This window comes from Erinaceus europaeus, chromosome 3 (genome assembly GCF_950295315.1).
Source record: "Erinaceus europaeus chromosome 3, mEriEur2.1, whole genome shotgun sequence".
Classification (NCBI taxonomy): Eukaryota; Metazoa; Chordata; class Mammalia; order Eulipotyphla; family Erinaceidae; genus Erinaceus; species Erinaceus europaeus.
Window position 1 is genome coordinate 68,965,463 of NC_080164.1, and position 19,333 is coordinate 68,984,795.

Genomic DNA, 19,333 nt, shown 5'->3' on the forward strand with positions numbered 1-19,333 from the left:
AGGGAAAATAAATAAATATTAAAAAAATTTTTTTAAGTGGAGACTGGGGTTGGAGTCCCCACTCCCCCCCACCTGCGGGGGGGGGGGGGAATACTTCACAAGCAGTGAAGCAGGTCTGTAGGTGTTTGTCTTTCTATCTCCCTCTCTATTTCCCCTACCCCTCTCGATTTCTCTCTGTCATATCAATAGACTGAGAAACAAAATATAAAAAGAAAAAAGAAAAAATGGCCACCAGAGGGATGGATTCACAGTTCAGACACCCAACCTATCCCTAACTCTGGTGGAATAAAAAAAAAAAAAAAAAGAAGACTATACTGGATTCAATCCTTAAATATTTTGGTTTGATTCATATACAATTAGGAGGCATAGAGGTTGTAACATTTTTAACTCAGGCATGAATATTTAAAAATATTTGAAAAAAATTCAAAAATTCAGGGAGTCAGGCTGTAGCGCAGCAGGTTAAGTGCAGGTGGCGCAAAGCGCAAGGACCGGTGTAAGGATCCCGGTTCAAGCCCCCAGCTCCCCACCTGCAGGGGAGTCGCATCACACACGGTGAAGCAGGTCTGCAGGTGTCTTTCTCTCCCCCTCTCTGTCTTCCCCTCCTCTCTCCATTTCTCTCTGTCCTATCCAACAACAATGACCTCAATGGTGACTACAACAATAACTACAACAATAAATGGTGACTACAACAATAACTACAACAATAAAACTACAACAATAAAAGGGAATAAATTTAAAAAAATTCAAAAATTCAAACAGCAAGCAGTGAATAGTGATTTCTCCTTAGACAAGATGGGGGCCTGCTATCTGTGTTGGTGGCATAGGTGACATTTGGCCCCTGGCCACTTGAGGACACCCATGCTGACTTCTTGACACTTTTGTTATAGGGAATTGAGGATGTTCTCCTTCATGACTTTTTGGAAGATGTCCCTATTCAGTACCTGAAATCTGTTCGGTTATTCAGTAAGAAATTAAAGCTGTGGTTACTTAATGCTTTGGAAGGTTTTCCAGCCCTCTTACAGATCTCCAAACTCAAAGGTAAGTGTTGATGATGTGAACAGATTCTGTGAGAATCTGGACCTTGGACTGGCGAGGGGCCCTGCAATAATTGTGTGTAATTCAACTTAAATACGGTGTTGAGATCTGGCTTTTTCTCTAGTGCCAGGGATGGAGTTTGCACTGCTTCACCTGCACCCTTAAGTCCCTACCCCCTTATGAGTAACAGCCTGCACCTGATCTGGGCCTCCAGCTGACTCTAGGGCACACCTCCTAAACCACTTCCTGACAGCACCCTGCAAGTTCTTCACCCCACCACTCACTCAGACAGGACTGACTGGGGCTCTTCCTCTGATGTCCTCCCTGCTCCTTATGGTCTGTCACCTCCTCAGCAAGGCAGCAAAGACTGTGGCTCCACCTGAGAAATTCCTCTTTTTTTATTATTATTTTTTATTTGTAAAAAGGAAACTGTCGTTTTCGACGGGTTAGGTTGTTTTCGTCGGGCTGGCTTCACGGGCAGGTAACAGACGACCAGGGACTCATAGTTGAGCTGTAGGCAGTATCTCTTTATTCATGCAGGACGCAGCACAATCTAAGACGAGCTAAGCTAAACTCAAAGTACAGTACTACTCACAATGCTGTCTTTATATATACTTGCCAAGTAAGGTGGAAACAGGATGTGACATAGAGAGGGTGGAGAGAAAAGTGACTGGTGACAATCAGAGTGTGACAAGGAGGGGGCAGATTAGGCAAGAATCCTATCACTGAACTACAAATGCCCTGGAGGGAGGGTGGAACTTGTTAACAGTAAATAGAATTAAGTGGTTATGTAAATAGAATAGTGTTAAGCAGGGGGGATTTAAACCAAATGAAACAGAAAGGGTCTCATTTATACCAACAGGAAACAGTGACAAAACTATAGGATAAGAGGGGTACAATTCCACACAGTTCTCACCACCAGATCTCCATATCCCATCCCCTCCCCCAATAGCTTTCCTATTCTTTAACCCTCTGGGAGTATGGACCCAAGGTCATTGTGGGATGCAGAAGGTGGAAGGAAGGTCTGGCTCCTGTAATTGCTTCCCCGCTGAACATGGGCGTCGATCCAGACTCCCAGCCTGCCTCTCTCTTTCCCTAGTGGGGAAAGGGTCTGGGAAATCAGCTCCAGGACACATTGGTGGGATTGTCTGTTCAGGGAAGTCAGGTTGGCATCATGCTAACATCTGGAACCTGGTGGCTAAAAAGAGAATTAACATAGAAAGCCAAACAAGTTGTTGACCAATCATGAACCTAAAGGCTGGAACAGTTCAGATGGAGAGTTGGGGAGGGTCTCTGTTTTGTAGATCGCTAATAGGCATATTTTAGTTATATTCCAAAGGGCCCGTGACTATACTAGTTTTGTTTTTTTTTTTCCTGAGCCTGACATCTGATATGCAGGTGGATCCAAGTTGTCTGGGGAGATGATGTCATGGTTGGAAAAAGAACCAGAAAGCTGAATCAGGGAAGAGAGTAGCTCCCAAATATGGGAAAGGTTTTGTGCATATGTGATTTCACCACTCCTGGGTCACTCTTTCATTCAAGTAGATAGAGACAGGGAGGGGGAGACACCCTAACCCCAGAGTATCCCCCGGCACGATGGCACATCCATATGGTGCTGGGGCTCATGCCCTAACTCATGAACTGTCCCTCCAACCTTTCTGTAGTGTTCTTCATTCTTGCTCCAGGACTCTCACACTTTTGTGGTGTCTGTCTCCATATTGACTATTTTTTTAAGCTCTAACAATGTTTAGTGCTTAGCATGATTGAAAAATGAACCTTGTTTCATAAGATTCACAATCTTTTTTGTGCCATTTTATTAGAGAAATAAGAATTAACGTGACAGTTATTGACACATTGGTGCAATCTCTTACCTCCAGGTAATGGGTATCTACATACAACTCCCTGTTGACTTTTTTTTTTACCAGAGCACTGGTCAGCTCTGGCTTATGGTGGAGTAGAAGATTAAACCTAGGAGCTCAGTGCCTCAGGAATGAGAGTCTTTTTGCATAACTATTGTGCTGGCAACCCATCCTCCTTGTTGAGTTTCTAGAACCTTCCTTCTTTTATTTGACTGCCAGATCGCTCAGTGCTACCTGTAGTTTCCTGCTAGGAGCCTGAACTATGCTGTTGGCTTTACATCTACCCACCATGGCCCTTTATTTTATTTATTTATTTACTTATTTTGCCTCCAGGGTTATCTCTGGGGCTCGATGCCCGCACCACAGATATACTTACTGCTCCCGGTGGCCATTTTTTTCCATTTTATTGCCCTGTTATTATTATTGTTGTTATTGCTGTTGTTGCTGGATAGGACAGAGAGAAATTGAGAGGAGGGAGAGAAAGATAGACACCTGAAGACCTACTTAACCGCTTGTGAAGCGATATTCTGCAGGTGGGGAACCAGGGACTTGAACCAGGATTCTTATGCTGGTCCTTGCGCTTTGCACCCCATGCACTTAACCTGCTGCCCCCTGCCCCACGGTCCTTAAAGGAGCCAGCATGTGTTACCAGGCGGTGGCTCACTCAGTAGAGCACACATGTTACAATGCACAAAGATGAGGTTCAAGCCCCTGGACCCCCCCCCCCCACACTGCATTGGGGGAAGCTTCACAACTAGTTAGGCAGTGCTGCTGGTATTTCTCTGTGTGTGTCTCCCCTTTCTTGATTTCTCTCTATCTCTATCCAATAAATAGATAGTAAATAACCAGCCAGCATGTCCTCTGTATGAGTATCTTGTTTTATACTCCCAAAGATAGGCATTTTCTCCCCCTAGTTTTAGTGAGGTTTTTCCATCATTTCCTCTATCTCTGTCCGGTGCTGGCTCTCCCACCCCTCCTGGGCCAGCACTATAGGTCCTATACCTGTAGGTACAGGGTCACTAGGTGCTCAACAGTTATTTCCTGATCCTTATAAAAGTTCCACATTGTTTGCTGCCTTCTCAGACACACACCCCCCCAGAATAGGACCAGTTCTAATTTTTACCCACCCCTGTACCCTGAGCTGTATTCTGTACTCAACCTGGAAATTTTGACCACTTAGGACCATCACATGGCCAGGCTAGGGTATTGCCAAGTACCGAAAAGTCTTAATGCCAAGAGAAAGGAAGTGGGTCCTACAGTGAAAGGACAGCCATAAAAAGATTGCCCTGGAAGTCTGGGGAGTCAGGCGGTAGTGCAGCGGGTTAAGCGCAGGTGGTACAAAGTGCAAGGACTGGCATAAGGATCCCGGTTCGAGCCCCTGGCTTCCCACCTGTAGGGGCGTCGCTTCACAGGCGGTGAAGCAGGTCTGCAGGTGTCTGTCTTTCTCTCCTCCTCTCTGTCTTCCTTCCTTTCTCCATTTCTCTCTGTCCTATCCAACAATGACAACAACAATAATAACTACAACAATAAAACAACAAGGGCAACAAAAGAAAATAAATAAATAAAAGATTGCCTCATCCCTGGTTAACACCTCTGTGGTTTTTGTTTTCTTTTTTTTTTTTTTTTGCCTCCAGGGTTATTGCTGGGGCTCAATCCACTGCTCCTGGAGGTCATTTTTTTCCCATTTTATTGCTCTTGTTGTCATTATTATTAATTGTTGTCATTGCTATTGTTGTTGTTTGATAGGGCAGAGAGAAATGGAGAGAGGAGGGGAAGACAGAGAGGGGGAGAAAAAGACAGACCTGCTTCGTCGCCTGCAGGTGGGGAGCCAGGGGCTCGAACCGAGATCCTTAAGCCAGTACTTGTGCTTCACACCACCTGTGCTTAACCCCCTGCACTACCGCCCAACCCCCACCTCTTTGTAGGTGGGGATTGGGGACTTGAACTTGGGCCTTTGCACATGGTACCCTATGTGCTCAACAGACTGCTCCACCACCTAGTCCCAACACCTCTTTGCACCTCAAAGCCCAGCCTGGATGTCCTAAGTGAAGCTTTCCCAGATACCTCTTTCCAAGTAGGCCTCTCCCTTCTCTAAACTCATTTTCTTCTCTCCTCTGTTCCTATACCACTACGAAGCATTGGCTTTGCATCTGGGAAGTTGTTTGTGTATTTGTGACCCATCCTCAGAGGGTGAGTCCCTGGAGGACAGAAGTGGGCCTCTTCTGCCCAACAATTCAGCAAACACCTATGGAGCAAGCATTGCACCAGTGTCCCTTATAAATACTTGTCAAGTGAACAAATGAAGACACTCAAAGAGTAGGGGACCCTCCCCTCTTTAGGTCTTTCCTTTTCATCTCTTCCTTTGTCTTTTTCTGAGGATGGCATAGAGATGAAAAAATGAGGCAAGGGCCAATTGGTGGTGCAACTGGTTGAGCACACATGTTACAGTGCACAAGGACCCAGGGTTGAGCCTCTAGTCCCCACCTGCAGGGGGAATGCTTTACAAGTGGTGAAGCAGTTTTGCAGGTGTCTCTCTGTCCCTGTCCCTCTCTATCACCCCCTTCCTCTCGATTTCTGGCAGTCTCTATCTAGTAAATAAAATAAAGATAATAAAAAAATTTTTTTAATGAGGCAAAAATCAGGAACTCCTTTGCATATGCATGTCAGTTGCCTGAATTACGTCATTTTTCTAACCTATGGAGCTCTATGAGTCCCACTTCCCCTGTCAGAGTCTCCCAACCATAGGGAGAGTGTTGTTAAAATTCGGCGGCTCCAGCTGGCCGGGCTAGCTTCACGGGCGGGTAACAGAGACGACCAGAGATATACGGCTGGGCAGGGAAGCTGTATTTCTTTATTCAGGAACGATTCATAAACTAAACCAAACTAATCACCAAACAGAACTCTGCTGCCTCTTTGCAGCGGCGCAAGCACTCTCTCTTATTCTGGAACTCAGGAACTCTCTCTTACTCTCGAACTCTGAAACTCTGGCACTCAGGAACCCTCTCCCTGGAACTCTGGCGGGGTTCCTTTGGGTGGGGCCAAGCGGGCCACGAAATTAGCAGGACTGATCCAATTCTCTTGGCGGGGGAGAACTAGAACAACCCAATGTAAAGCATACAACAGGAGAGGTCAGAGTGAGGCCCATGGCCTAGACAGCTGTGCCTCCCCAAACAAACGCATCTCCTCTCCCCCACTGTCAAGTGTAGGCACAAGTGATGTACTAGTATCAATAATGGCCATGTGTATTCTTCCTAACAGAAGTTACTGTGTTTGTCAAAAGACTCAGAAGAAAGACTTATCTTTCCAACATGGCAAAGGTAGGTTTTGACCACTAGGTAAGAGGGAACAAAGCAGTTTCCTGAAGTTGCAAGTATCTCCTTGGAGCAGCAGTAGCTCCTTTTGCAGGAAAGCCCTTCCCATCCACTTAGAGAGCAGGGCTCACAAAGGAGGACCTTGGTGATACTGACTTGGAAGGCCTGGTGGGCCCGACACTAACAGCTGGGAGCTACCACTTTCCTGCCCTCCTCATAATGGCCTCGTCTTCATGGCTCTCTCGATGCAGGGCCAGAACATCAGTGTTCTGAAAGACAGAGGGAGGCCCCTCAGGTGTTTCAGGGGTGAAAAGACAGAGCCTGAGGCAGACAGACAGATAGGCAAGCAAGCAGATAGGCCCTTTCCCCTCTGCATGGATCCTTGTACTGGGTAGCAAGATAAGAGTGATTCTCACCCCTGACCTTGTCATTCCTGGGGTGATTCTGTGGAATCAGTGTCAAAGGAAAGTGGAAAACTGGAGTGGGGGTGAGGGGGGATTATTTTTCTGGCATGTGAGTCATCCAGGAATCTGTTCACAGATCCTGTGGGCATGAGATCAGGACAGAGATTAGGACTCTGCTCCAAGTGGTGTCAGCTCTGGGGAACTGAGCTGGGCCTTCTGTTTAATCATCTCCATCCTTCCAGCATAAAACTCACCTTATCTGCCTAGTGCCCTAGTGACTTGTTTCCCACCTCATGTGCTCACAGCCCAGTCTGTGCTCTGACACTTGGACATTCTGAGAGGGGCCAAGTGGCAAAGACCCTCCAAGACCTTCATCTCTACCCGATCCACATGGCATGCTCAGGTCCTAGAGTCAGCTGCTGCTCTGAGCCATGACTTGCCATGCTTGGGGGTTTACTTACTACAGACATAAGGCCCTATGCTTCCACCTCTGTAAAATGGAAGTAGTTATAAGGGTTGTGTGAAGATGGCCCAGTGCTCACCCTAGAAGCTCCAGAACATAAGGGGTTGGCATGTCCTTGTGAGACAACTGAGGAAACCAGCTTTGTCTAAGACTCCTCAAAGGGCCGGAGAAGAACGGTTTCTGACTCCCTGAAGACACTCTCCAGGAGAGATCACTTTTGTTGCCTGTTCAACATCATGCTATCCTTGCAGACCTTCAGACAGACCTTCTCTGTTTTGCTCTCTATTGGGGCTTAGGCTCCTTGAGTAGGGTTCTGAGATAAGGAACAGGGAGAAGAGTTACAATGCCCACATCTGCCTGTGAGCAAAACCATTCTAGATACTGGTTTTCAGAAGGGCAGTTCTAAAACGTATGGAACCCAAACATCTTAATTGGGACTTCATTTAAGGGGCAGTACCCAAACCATCTTTTCCTTATCCTAAACAACAAAAAGTGGTCATTTGGAGAGGAGGGATTACACCAAGTAAAAAACAAAATCTAACTAAATATTATGTCGCCCTCATTATCTTTAGACTATGAAGATGGTATTGAGAAATAACAGGAGAGTCAGCATTCTAAAGTCAGATCTGCATGCCATTATCAACCAAGGCACTTTGGGTCCTTCTGAGAAAGCTCTACCAAGTAACACAGATGGCGTCGATGAGCCGGAGGACAACACCGAGATGAAATGTAATGTTCCTTCTACAACTTCCCTTTGCAAGTGTTTGTTATATGTCAGGGTGGTGTGGCTATCACTGATAGCAGGAATGTCTTCACTGAGTCAGTACTATAGGGAAAAAAGAACAAAAATTTATATGTGTGTGTGTATATATATATATATATATATATATATATATATATTTACAGAAATAATAGTCAACCCCTGTTTATGACTTTGGGAGAACTATAGTGTATGTAATATGTGTATATATATATATATGTATATATATGACATATATATATTGTAGTATATATTGTAATTCATCTACTCAGAAATCTCTTCCAAGGGAAAGCTCTTTCATGCCAGCCCAAAGTGGAAGGGATCCAGTGCTAATACATGCTTGTGGAGTGAATGAATGAACAGATAGGTGAGTGTGGTTGTCGCTTGACAGTATTCCCTTCTGGAGATCAGTCTGCAGTGTCTCCTTGTTGGGGGTAGGGGGAATTTTCTGCATTGAGCAGTGTCTCCTGCACCTGTCCAGGCTGGATGGAGTAGCACACCCCACCCCCACTTTGAAGGATCCTGCTGTCACCACAGCTCACATCACCAAGTATTATTTTTAGTGCCATGAAGTTCAGCAGTGGTGCTTTACTGTGTTCCACTACTTTACAAACAGGTGCATTTAGCATGTGGGTATTCCTGTATTTGATGATCATTTTTTTAAGAAAGAAAAAGCAGTCCCCCTACTCCCACCATCACCCCTACTCCCAAGTTGTGGGGTGAGCTGGCTGGTGGTGTTACCACATCCCCAGGAGGTCCAGGTAGTAAGGGAAAGAGCTCACCCGCTTGGGGAGACCCTGAGAGCTCTTTCAGAAGGAGTCTCGTATTCTTTATGCCTCAACCCCCAAACTATGGGCCAACCTCTCAGTCTTTATGTGAGGGTCCCCCAGAGGTAACCATGGGGTCTGCATGCTTATTTGCCCTTTTCTGACAATTCCATCAGGATACACGTTTCAGGAAGGTCTAGTAACTTCTTCCTCTGCGAGTCTAATCCCATGCTGGCATATTCAACGGTCTACAGACTGCCTGCTCACACCTGTATGCTCCTTCAGGTTTACCTGTGGCCCATGTGTCTGGACCCACCTGGCACAGTGCTGGCACCTGGCTGGGCTTCAGAATTTCATGTTTAGATGCTTACATGGATTCAGCAATGCATTAAAGCACCAACTTTAAAGTATCCTCTCTTCTTAGTTTGACCTTGAAGTAAGGCAGACTTTGATAGGATATTTGATAGTTATTAAAACATTAAAATAAGTTCATACTTGGTAAACACCTTCCTTCCTGTCCTCCCCCCTCCACCTCCTACCCATTTCTTGATAATTGTTCCTGTTTGTCTTGTGTAATGTCCCAAGTCCCAGATGCTCCCCTAAAGTGCTCCCCTCCCACTGAAACTTGCAAACAAAAGGTGAACACCCAGACCTGCAGGCTTCAACTGATTAGTAGATAACCTAGACCTCCTCTTTCTAAGTTACCTGTTGCCTGGAAATTTTAGACCTAGTAACCCCAAACCCAGCTCTTATTCTCAGCCTGCTCCCAAAGGAGCCCCGAGAGAGCAAAATCCTCTCCTTCGAATACCCTCCTGCCTACCCAGGACTTCTGTGCTCTTGTGTGTTTTTGTGTCAAGAGGGCACAGAGCCAGCAAAGAGACAGCTACTTAAGGCCAGGCAGCCACACCTTCCTGGCAAGCAATTGAGGTGCATTTGGACCATCTTCCTGATGATCCTTGACCAAACCTCAGATGGAGTTGTATAACCGACTCCTTTCTAAATTCTGCTTGGTACGTGGAAACACACACACAAAAAGGTGAGAAGGTTATTCTTTGCTCTCAGTGTTGCCTGTGCAGGCAGAGGACCTGAGACTAACATCACAGACGTGGGCTCCACCCTTCAGGTCTGTACTAAGTCTCTAAACCTGGGCAAGGCACTTGAGTGTCCCTCGGTAGCTTTGATGTCCACCATCAGTTAAAGACATTCATAAACTACCCCCTTTTTGAAAATGACAGGTATAAATGAGGTCATGTCTGTATTGTGTGATGAGCTCATCTGAAGCCTGGTTTTGTATAATTACAAGGTGGAATTATTATTTCAAAACATTTCTGTACATTTCAATAAGTGGCAGAGATGAGTCCTAAGAGGTGAGACCAGGTAATTCTATACTAGATGGCCGCAAAGGTGACGAATCCAGCTTTAGAATGCCTGCTTTGTGTGCAGAGAAATGTGGCCCCGGGGAATTCCTTTGAACTGTGGTTCTAGTGCTGTCCCCTAGGCTACCCAATATACAGATACAATTCAGCACTTTCTTCGTTTTGTTTCTTTATAGGTCTATGCAATTTAATTTCCTTGCTGGGGACATCGACTGATCTCAGCATATTCCTGAATTGTCTGTCTTCAAACCTCCAAGCATTTGTCTTCCAGGTAAACAAGAAAACAAAACACGATTTTATTTCTTAAATAGAAGTGGGAGGTTGGGGGTTAGGGCTGGGCAATGGTGCACCCAACTGAGTGCACATGTTACCATACGTCAGGACCCAGATGCAAACACCTGGTCCCCACCTGCAGGGGGGAAACTTCACAAGTAGTGAAGCAGGTCTGCAGGTGTCTGTCTTTCTCCTTTACTACTTTCCTCTTCCCCCTCAACTTCTCTCTGTCCTATAACATAAAAGAGAGAAGGGGAATAAGAAAGAAAGACAAATCTCAGAGCAGTGTTCATCACACAGGCACCTGAGTATCAGCAATAGAGGAGAGAGGAGGAGGAACAGAGAAAGAGGGTCAGAGGAGAGAATGAAAGATATGGGGGCACTGAAGCTTCCTTCAATGCAGTGGGGGCCAAGATCAAACCTGCGCTGACAGAGTAGTACACTATCCAAGTGAACTATTTTACTGGTCCTCATCAATGTCCTTTTGCATCTCTCCTGCCTAATTAATTCACTAGTTTATGATGTTCCTTCATTTGGCTGAGCTGTTGTTGCTGGTCAAAGAGAAACTGCCTTCTTCCTTCAGGGCAGGAAAGCAGCATCACTTCCTGTGGGAGATGAAAGGCATTTTGGCCACTATAGCTTACTGCCTATGCAAATGCTCTTCTTCTTCTTCCTTGCGATTTAACTTAACCGGGACTCTGTATATTATTGTTGTTGTTATTTTTTTTTGCCTCCAGGCTTATTGCTGGGACTTGGTCACCTGCACTATGAATCCACTGCTCCTAGAGACTGTTTTTTTGGGGTTTTTTTGCCTTTCGTTGCCCTTGTTGTTTATCTTTGTTGTTGTTATTGCTGTCATTGTTCTTGGATAAGACAGAGAGAAATCAGGAGAGGATGGAAAGACAGAGAGGAGGAAAGACAGACACCTGCAGACTTGCTTCACCGCTTGTGAGGCTACCCCCCTGCAGGTGGGGAGCCAGGGGCTGGAACTGGGATTTTTTTTTTTAATTTATTTATTCCCTTTTGTTGCCCTTGTTGCTTTATTGTTGTAATTATTATTGTGGTTGTTGTTGGATAAGACAGAGAGAAATGGAAAGAGGAGGGAAAGACAGAGAGGAAGAAAGATACCTGTAGACCTACTTCACCGCTTGTGAAGCGACTCCCCTGCAGGTGGGGAGCTCTCAGAGGCTTGAACCAGGATCCTTCCTCCGCTCCTTGCACTTTGCGCCATGTACGCTTAACCCGCTGTGCTACCACCCAGTCCCTGTATATTAATTTTTATGGAATGCTATAAGAAAGCCATGGCATTCTTACCTAATGGGCTTTAAGGGACTGGGCTGGGAGTTGGGCACTATGCTTGAAAACTTAGACCAAAGAAAGGCAACACTGCACCTTCGGCCCCTTCTAAGCCTCATTCTTTGAAAACTGAGGCAGTTAGGAAAGGCATTGACAAAGGGAGTGATACTTAAACTGGGATGTAGGTAAGAGTAATACAAACATCGAGAGCTGGAAGGTAGTCTACCTAGTAGGACACACACCTTCCCAAACACAAAGCCCCAGGTTCTAGCCCTGTACCAGCAACAAGGCAGTAAAGGAAACTCCAGCATGATGGGGTGGTTTTATGTCATTTTTTATAGGTTTGTTTGTTTGTTTTAAGATTTTATTTATTCATGAGAAAGATAGGAGAGACAAAGAACCAGACATCACCCCGGTACGTGTGCTGCTGGGAATTGAACTCTGGACCTCATGCTTGAGAGTCCAGTGCTTTATCCACTGTGCCACCTCCCAGATCACTGTTACTGTGTCTTTCTCAGTGTGTGTGTGTGTGTGTGTGTGTGTGTGTGTGTGTGTGTGTGTGTGTCTTTCTCAGTATCTGAAACAAAAAGAATGAAAAAATCCACCTGAACTAGCGAGATGAGGCTAGTGAGAGGCCCTACCACTGCAAAAGTAAAGAGAAAGGGAGACTAGACTCACTAGACAAAACCTTGTGAAGAAAATAAACATATGGAACAGTGGAGTGTCTGTTTGGGAAAGATGAAACAGACCTCTGTGGAGCAGAGAAGAGCAGAGACTTAGCCAACCTGGTGCTGGGAATCACTTTGAGCTTTCTCCAATAGGCTTCAGAACACTTTTCTTTCTCTCCCTATCCTGCCCCTCTTGGCCTTGCCTACAACCCTGTCCTAGCCCAAAATAAAGAGCAGAAATAGGAATTGGATGGTGTGGTCTACACCCAAATTACCATGTTCTAGGACCCAGGTTCAAGCCCCCTGTCCCCACCTGCAGGGGGAAAGCTTGAGTGGTGAAGCAGGGATGCAGGTACTTACCAGTTCCTTCCCAGTTTCTTTCTTTGTCTCTCTCCAAGAAAGGAAGGAAAAAAAGAAGGGAGGGAAAAGAAAGAGAAGAAAAATAATAACAAGCAGAAATAATAATAGAGCCCATAAAAACTGTGGTAGAGGCGATGCAGGGTGATCTTCAGCCTCAGAGATGAGCTAGAGAACTCCTCAGACAGGAGCTTGAAAATCAGTTCCAAACCATGATAGACATCTGTTTCTGTTCTTTCTTCCTTGAAAATAATCATCCCAGTTTCTGTGTGATTTTTATTCCTCCTTGTTGGTCTTGGGCAAAGTTTATTTACATATGGTAACTTGTCTGGAGTTGCATTTTACAGAGCTAGTTGTTCCTTTGGTGGGTCATCTGTGATAGAAGTTCTCAGTAGTCTGTTCTTTGTTTTGGATAGTCACTCAGCCTCTGATTTTAACCAAGGTGAGTCCACAGAGACCATTAACACCAGTCCCTTTTAGAGGCAGCCTGACAGGTCTTTTCTCATCTGTAACCACAGATCACGTTGTGCTGCTCAAGCCTCCATCATCATGTCTCTAGCCTTCACAAATGAGGCATGTTAGAAAAATGATGGTGTTGTAACTGTGTGCCTTTGAAGGGATTGTTTTTGTAAAAGAGTTTGGCTGATTAAAAAAAAAGAAAAAAAACAGACTCTTGTCAATAAAATACTCAGACTGTTAAAATGTAAACCCTTGGGCTTGTCAAGGATGACTAACAGCTTCAGTTGTCAGAATCTGGCAGTGTGCTAGCTAGCAGACGAAAATGTTCTACTATGTCACGTGTGTTATCTCCCAGTCCTGCTGCAGTTGGAACCCAAGAGTAATTCACTTTAAAAAAAGAAAGAAGGAAGAAAAGATTTGTTTATTTATTTATTTTATAAGAAAGAAAGTGAAGAAAATGAAAGCGTGAGGGCGAGACATCAGAGCTCTGCTCAGCTCTGGCCCAGGCTGCTATGGGGATTGAACCTGAGACCTCAAGCTTGCAAGTCCTGTGCTCCATTGCTGAGGTGTCTCCCACCCCCCAAGAATAACTGCGAAATGCAAGGACATGATTTAACCACACTGGTGTGAGCAGAGGAATGTTCAGTAATGTTAATTGCTTACACCTAAATATTTGAGAGGTGGGGGAAGAGAGATAGCTCACTGGGTAGAGTGCATACCTTGTCATACAGGCACAGGCCAGGTTCAAGCTCAGACATGGGATTGCCATGGCAGTAGGAGAAACTAGTGCTGTGGTGTCTCTCTTTCTCTCTCTGTCTCTCTCCCTGCTGCTGTGAGTTAAAAAAAAGAAGCAGGTTGGGGAGTGATAGAATTGTATACCTGAGGCTCTGCAAAAAAAAAAAAAAAAGGAAAAGAAAAGAAAAGAAAGAAAGAAAGAAAAAATAAAAAATAATAAATGTGCAGAGAACGCAGCCAGAGGCCTCTCTGTACTTTTAGAAAGTGTCCTTATGCTTATTGAATGCTGGGGTCCCTCCTGAGAACTGCTTTAGTAGCGATCCATTGTTGGGGGAGGATATTGCTCTAGAAAAGAGTTCACTAAACTTCATTGAGTTAACAAGAAATTTAAAAAGTAAAGAAAAGAAATTTCATATCCACTTAAAGCTGAAAGCAATCTTTTAGAACTTCAGGGGTTTTCAGGTGGGGGGAGAGGGAGGAGATGCTGAGTCCTGGCTGATGCCCTAATTTAAGGCTGGTTATGGGGAAGCCTCAGGGCATTCCTGCCGACTTTTGCTTGTGAGATGCAGATGACTCCTTTGGCCAGTGCTTTGTGTAAAAGTTTATCCCCAGGTGTGACTCAGTCTTCTTCCAATGGAGGGTTCTGAGTCTGTCTGTGGTGGTGTCTCATTGATATCCAACCAGGCCATCAGGTGATGCTGGTTCTGGATGCAGGATGGGATCTTCCAGTCCTCTAGCAACTCACCCCCAGTAATAACTCAACTTTGTTCCTTCCAAAGTTGGCTCCATTGTTTGTCATTATAGGATCCTGTGCCACTTTTTCACAAGACTTGGAAAGTATAAAGTAGCCATTAGCCTTCTAAATAGCAACCACTAAATGGAGTGCAGTGATGCTTTTCCTGCAGTGTTTCACTGTCAATAATTCACAAGTAACCTCTCCATTAAAATTGTATGGGCCTGCCAAAGGAAATTTTAAAAGATCAGTTCCATGGGGAAGGTGACCCAGAGGACTCTGAAACCAATTCCATCAGGCCCCAGAAAGAAAAGAGGAAAATCGGAGTAGATAGCATAATGGTTATGCAAAAAGACTCTCATGCCTGAGGCTCCAAAGTCCCAGATTCAATCCCCTGCCCCACAATGAACCAGAACTGAGCAGTGCTCTGCTCAAAAAAGAGAGAGAGAGAGAGAGAAGAAAGAAAGAAAGAAAGAAAGAAAGAAAGAAAGAAAGAAAGAAAGAAAGAAAGACATTCTGAAGCAGTAATAGGTATAGGTGTGACTTACAAAGGAAGAAAAGGGGGGCTGGGTGGTGGCACACCTGGTTGAGCGCTCAAGGACCAAGGTTTGAGCCCCCAGTCTCCACCTGCAGGGGAATTCTTTGCAAGTGGTGAAGCAGTGTTGCAGGTGTCTCTCTGTCCCTGTCCCTCTCTACCACCCCCTTCCCTCTGGATTTCTGGCTGTCTCTATCCAATAAGTAAATATAGTAAGAAAAATTTTTTAAAAACAAAGAAAAGGCAGGATCATAGGGGAAAATGGGCAAAAATAAAGATAGATAGATTGATTGATAGATAGATAGGTAGATAGATAGATAGATAGATAGATAGATAGATAGATAGATAAATAGCCCATATCTGTGATCTTGAGAGAACTACTGCAGTTTTTAATGGAGGGAATGAGACACAGAATTCTATTGGTAGGAATAGTGTGGAATTGCACTAGTGTTATCTTGTAATTTTATAAACCAATACTAAATCACTAAAAAAAAAAAATCAGTTTTTATTTCCTACTTTCCTCCACCAAGTTTAAAGGGTTCTGCTCAGGAATCATTTCTACAGGAAACAGAGCAAAAGCAGAAACATACTCTGTTCTTGCCTTGCCATTTCTTCTCTAGTATCTGGGGTCACTTGACAATGTCTACACAACAATTATGTGCCTATGAAAGCATGCTCATCTTGATTTTATCATAAACTAAGCATTTCCTTCTCACAAACATGTAACAGCCCAGCAGAAGCAAAGAGGAGTTTATCAAATTGGCTTCTACTTTCCAACTAAGATGGAATTTTCTTCTCACCGCAGTGAGCAAAGCCATGACTCTCTGCCACAGAGAGAGTTTCGGTAAGTCGGAGCATACAGATCATTTTGGATTCTACCTGTCCAGAATGTCGTTATAGCATAAGTGTTTGCCAGATTGCCATATAGAATCCAGTTATTCCTTTTTTTTTTTTTTTTGCCTCCAAGGTTATTGCTGGGGCTCAGTGCCTGCACTACAAATCCACTGCTCCTAGAGGCCACCTTTTCCCTTTTGTTGCCCTTGTTTATGATTGTTGTTATTATTATTGCTGTTGTTGTTATTGCTGTCATTGTTATTGGATAGGACAGAGAAGTGGATAGAGGAGGGGAAGACAGAGAGAGGAAGAGGAAGACAGACACCTGCAGACCTGCTTCACCGCTCGTGAAGCAACCTTCCCCCTGCAGGTGGGGAGCCAGGGGCTCAAACTGGGATCCTTATACGGGTCCTTGCCTTGCCTTGTGCGCTTAACCCGTTGCGCTGCCGCCCAACCCCCCAGTTATTTCTTTTAATGTTTTTATTTATAACAACAGATACAGAAAACATATATACTCTTGTTTTAATGGCAACATTATCCTCCATCAAACAGACCATGCCTCACCTTATTATTCCATCATTGCTAGATGCATAGAAGACTTCTCTTGTATTTTTTTTTTTGTATATGCTGTAGGGGAAGAGAGTTTTCTTACTACCCTTTTAGGTTCTTTGTTAGTCTAATAATCATATTTACATAAAATGGATTAAAGGGAGAAAAATCAGATTTAATTTTGCATATGTAAGGGCCCTAAGGATGTGAGAATTGACAGCAAGTCAGGTAATTCTAAGTCAGATAAGCTTATATGCCTTCCTAAGCTATGGAATAGGGTAGGGTCAGGCACGCCAGATAGGAGGAGTATAATTTACAGAATGTCTGGTAATTAGATGTTTGTCCTGCTATATTTATTTGTAGGCTGTCCTTGGTAGTAGCTCTTTCTGGGCCAGGCCCCCCGCTTTTTTTTTTAATTTTGGTAGGTGCCCAGAAGTACAGTAAAAGTTTCATTTGATTATCTTCAGCTGAAAATGACCCATGTGCCAAATTGACACATTTTAAGATGGTCTGTTCTGTTCTCCCTCAGTGCTTTGTGACATTTTGTGAAAAGCATGCAGAAGAACAACAGAGGTAAACAAAATACGGGCTCTTCAAAGCACCCATATCGACTTGCAGGAGTAGCAGTCGACAGGGTCTCTCCATTGATGCAGATGGTGGAAAGAGTGAAGTAGTTCCATTTTGCAAACATTCTGATCAAATAAATAGTTGATCTTCCTCTGTTGAGAAAGGTCTCCCATCTGCCATGCAGGTACAGCACAGGAGAGTTGTAGCAAAGAGGTTTACCAGTGAGCCCTCCAACACTGTGGACTAAATGTATAAACTAAAGGAAAGCATCACCATTGCAAGAAGATAAAGGAGGAATTTTATTTGGCTTTAGAATTGGTGCTAAGGCTTAGCTAGGAGGAAAGGACTAGTGACACACAATGTTTTGAATTAACTGCTCCCCCCAGCCACACCCCTAGAGTGGGTTCCATCTATAAGCTGTAGAAAATAAGCTCTCCTCAGTGGAGGATAAATTATCATCATATTAACGTTAAAGTAGCAAAGTTGTTTGTGAGACAATATGGTACTTTGTTCACAACAGGGTGATGAATGTATATTTATCTCAGAATATGTTATCTCTGAGACAGAAACCATCCTAGGTGTGAAGGAATGCAAATTAAGAAACCCAAACTAGTTTTAAGTTCTTTTTGCTAAGTGGATGTCTTTTCCAAACTCCAGTTCACTTCCTGTAATTGTAGAGATGAGAGGAAATTTACCTAAAGGAGTTGGGGGCAGGGGGCCGGGGGAATGTGGGCATGCACCGATCTTGGCAGAGAAACCTCATTAAAGATATATTTTGGTATGGCAATAGGGGGAAAGGTGTCTATAAGTCATGGAAGGTGGGGGGCATTGAACAGCTTCCATTTCCCAGATCTGGATCCTTGTTTTTAAAAATGTTTTTATTGGGAGTCGGGCTGTAGCGCAGCGGGTTAAGCGCAGGTGGCGCAAAGCACAAGGACCGGCATAAGGATCCCGGTTCGAACCCCGGCTCCCCACCTGCAGGGGAGTCGCTTCACAGGCGGTGAAGCAGGTCTGCAGGTGTCTATCTTTCTCTCCTCCTCTCTGTCTTCCCCTCCTCTCTCCATTTCTCTCTGTCCTATCCAACAACGACAACAACAATAATAACTACAACAATAAAACAACAAGGGCAACAAAAAGGGAATAAATAAATAAAATAAATATAAAAAAATTAAAAAAAATTTTTTATTATCTTTGTTTATTGGACAGAGACAGCCAGAAATAGAGAGGGAAGAGAGAAATCAAGAGAGACAGAGACAGAGAGACACATGGAAGACTGCTTCACCGCCTGCAAAGCTTTCCCCCTGCAGGTGAGGAGCAGGGGCTTGAACCCAGGTCCTTGTGCACTGTAACATGTGCACTCAACCAGGCGCACCACCTCCCTGTCCCCCTGTGGACCCTTATCAGTATAAAAAAGAATGAGGGTTTTGTATTTCTTTGTTTTAATGCAGCTACATGACCGCAGTCAGGGAGAGAGATTGTCACATCTTCCAAACTAGAAACCTCAGGTCAACTTGCTTTTGCTTTCCTAGAGAGTTCATCTCAAGTGTTATTAGAGAAAAGGAAAATAAAGCTCTAAAACCTACATTTCAGTAGATGTGTGTATTGCCTCCCTTCAGAGTCCCAGCAGCTTTCCTGGGCCCTGGCCTACCTCACAGAACATATAGTCCCTGCCCCAGTGAGTGTCCCATGATTCTGCTCCATGGGCTGCCAGGCACCATCACAGTGGAGGAAGAAGGGAAGGCAGCCCTGTTCTAGATCAGTTTCACAAACATCTGGAACTTTTTTTGGGGGGGTGGGGGGTTCTGCTATAAGGTACCACAAAAGGTGATAACCATTCATGATGAGGCCCTCCCTGTCAGTGAACTTCAGAATGAGCTCTGATCTTCCAGAGCAGACTTTCAGTCATGGAAAGATATCCAGCCTGTTGGTGGTTGTTGCTATCGGTAGTTCACTTTCCCTGGAACCATTTCTCTGTAGCATTTCTTTTCTTTTTTAAAATTTATTGATTGATTTATTCCCTTTTGTTGCCCTTGTTGTTTTTTATTGTAGTTATTATTGTTGTTGTTATTGATGTCATCAGTGTTGGATAGGACAGAGAGAAATGGAGAGAGGAGGGGAAGACAGGGGGAGAGAAAAATAGACACCTGCAGACCTGCTTCACCGCTTGTGAAGTGACCCCCGTGCAGGTGGGAAGCCAGGGGCTCGAACCAGGATCCTTATACTGGTACTTGCGTTTTGTGCCATGTGCGCTTAACCCGCTGTGGCCCGACTCCCTGCATTCTTTTTCTTTTATCTCACAGTAGATTAACTCATTCAAGTGGGTCTCTCTCTTTCTGAGGTTCTTTGACTGGC

The 19,333-nt window shown here is 44.5% G+C and overlaps 1 protein-coding gene across 4 annotated transcripts in view; it reads left to right on the top strand.

The window, feature by feature from the left end:
- Positions 1-19,333, top strand: part of RFX8 (regulatory factor X8) — an 85,304-nt gene that overhangs the window by 53,795 nt on the left and 12,176 nt on the right. For 3 of the 4 annotated variants that reach the window (XM_060187429.1, XM_060187431.1, XM_060187432.1), the window contains 5 exons: positions 888-1,038; positions 6,153-6,211; positions 7,645-7,801; positions 10,152-10,246; positions 15,761-15,875. In XM_060187429.1, the coding sequence (XP_060043412.1) occupies positions 888-1,038; positions 6,153-6,211; positions 7,645-7,801; positions 10,152-10,246; positions 15,761-15,875 (577 nt within the window). The remainder of the gene's footprint in view (positions 1-887; positions 1,039-6,152; positions 6,212-7,644; positions 7,802-10,151; positions 10,247-15,760; positions 15,876-19,333) is intronic. The other variant, XM_060187430.1, reaches the window with a different exon arrangement.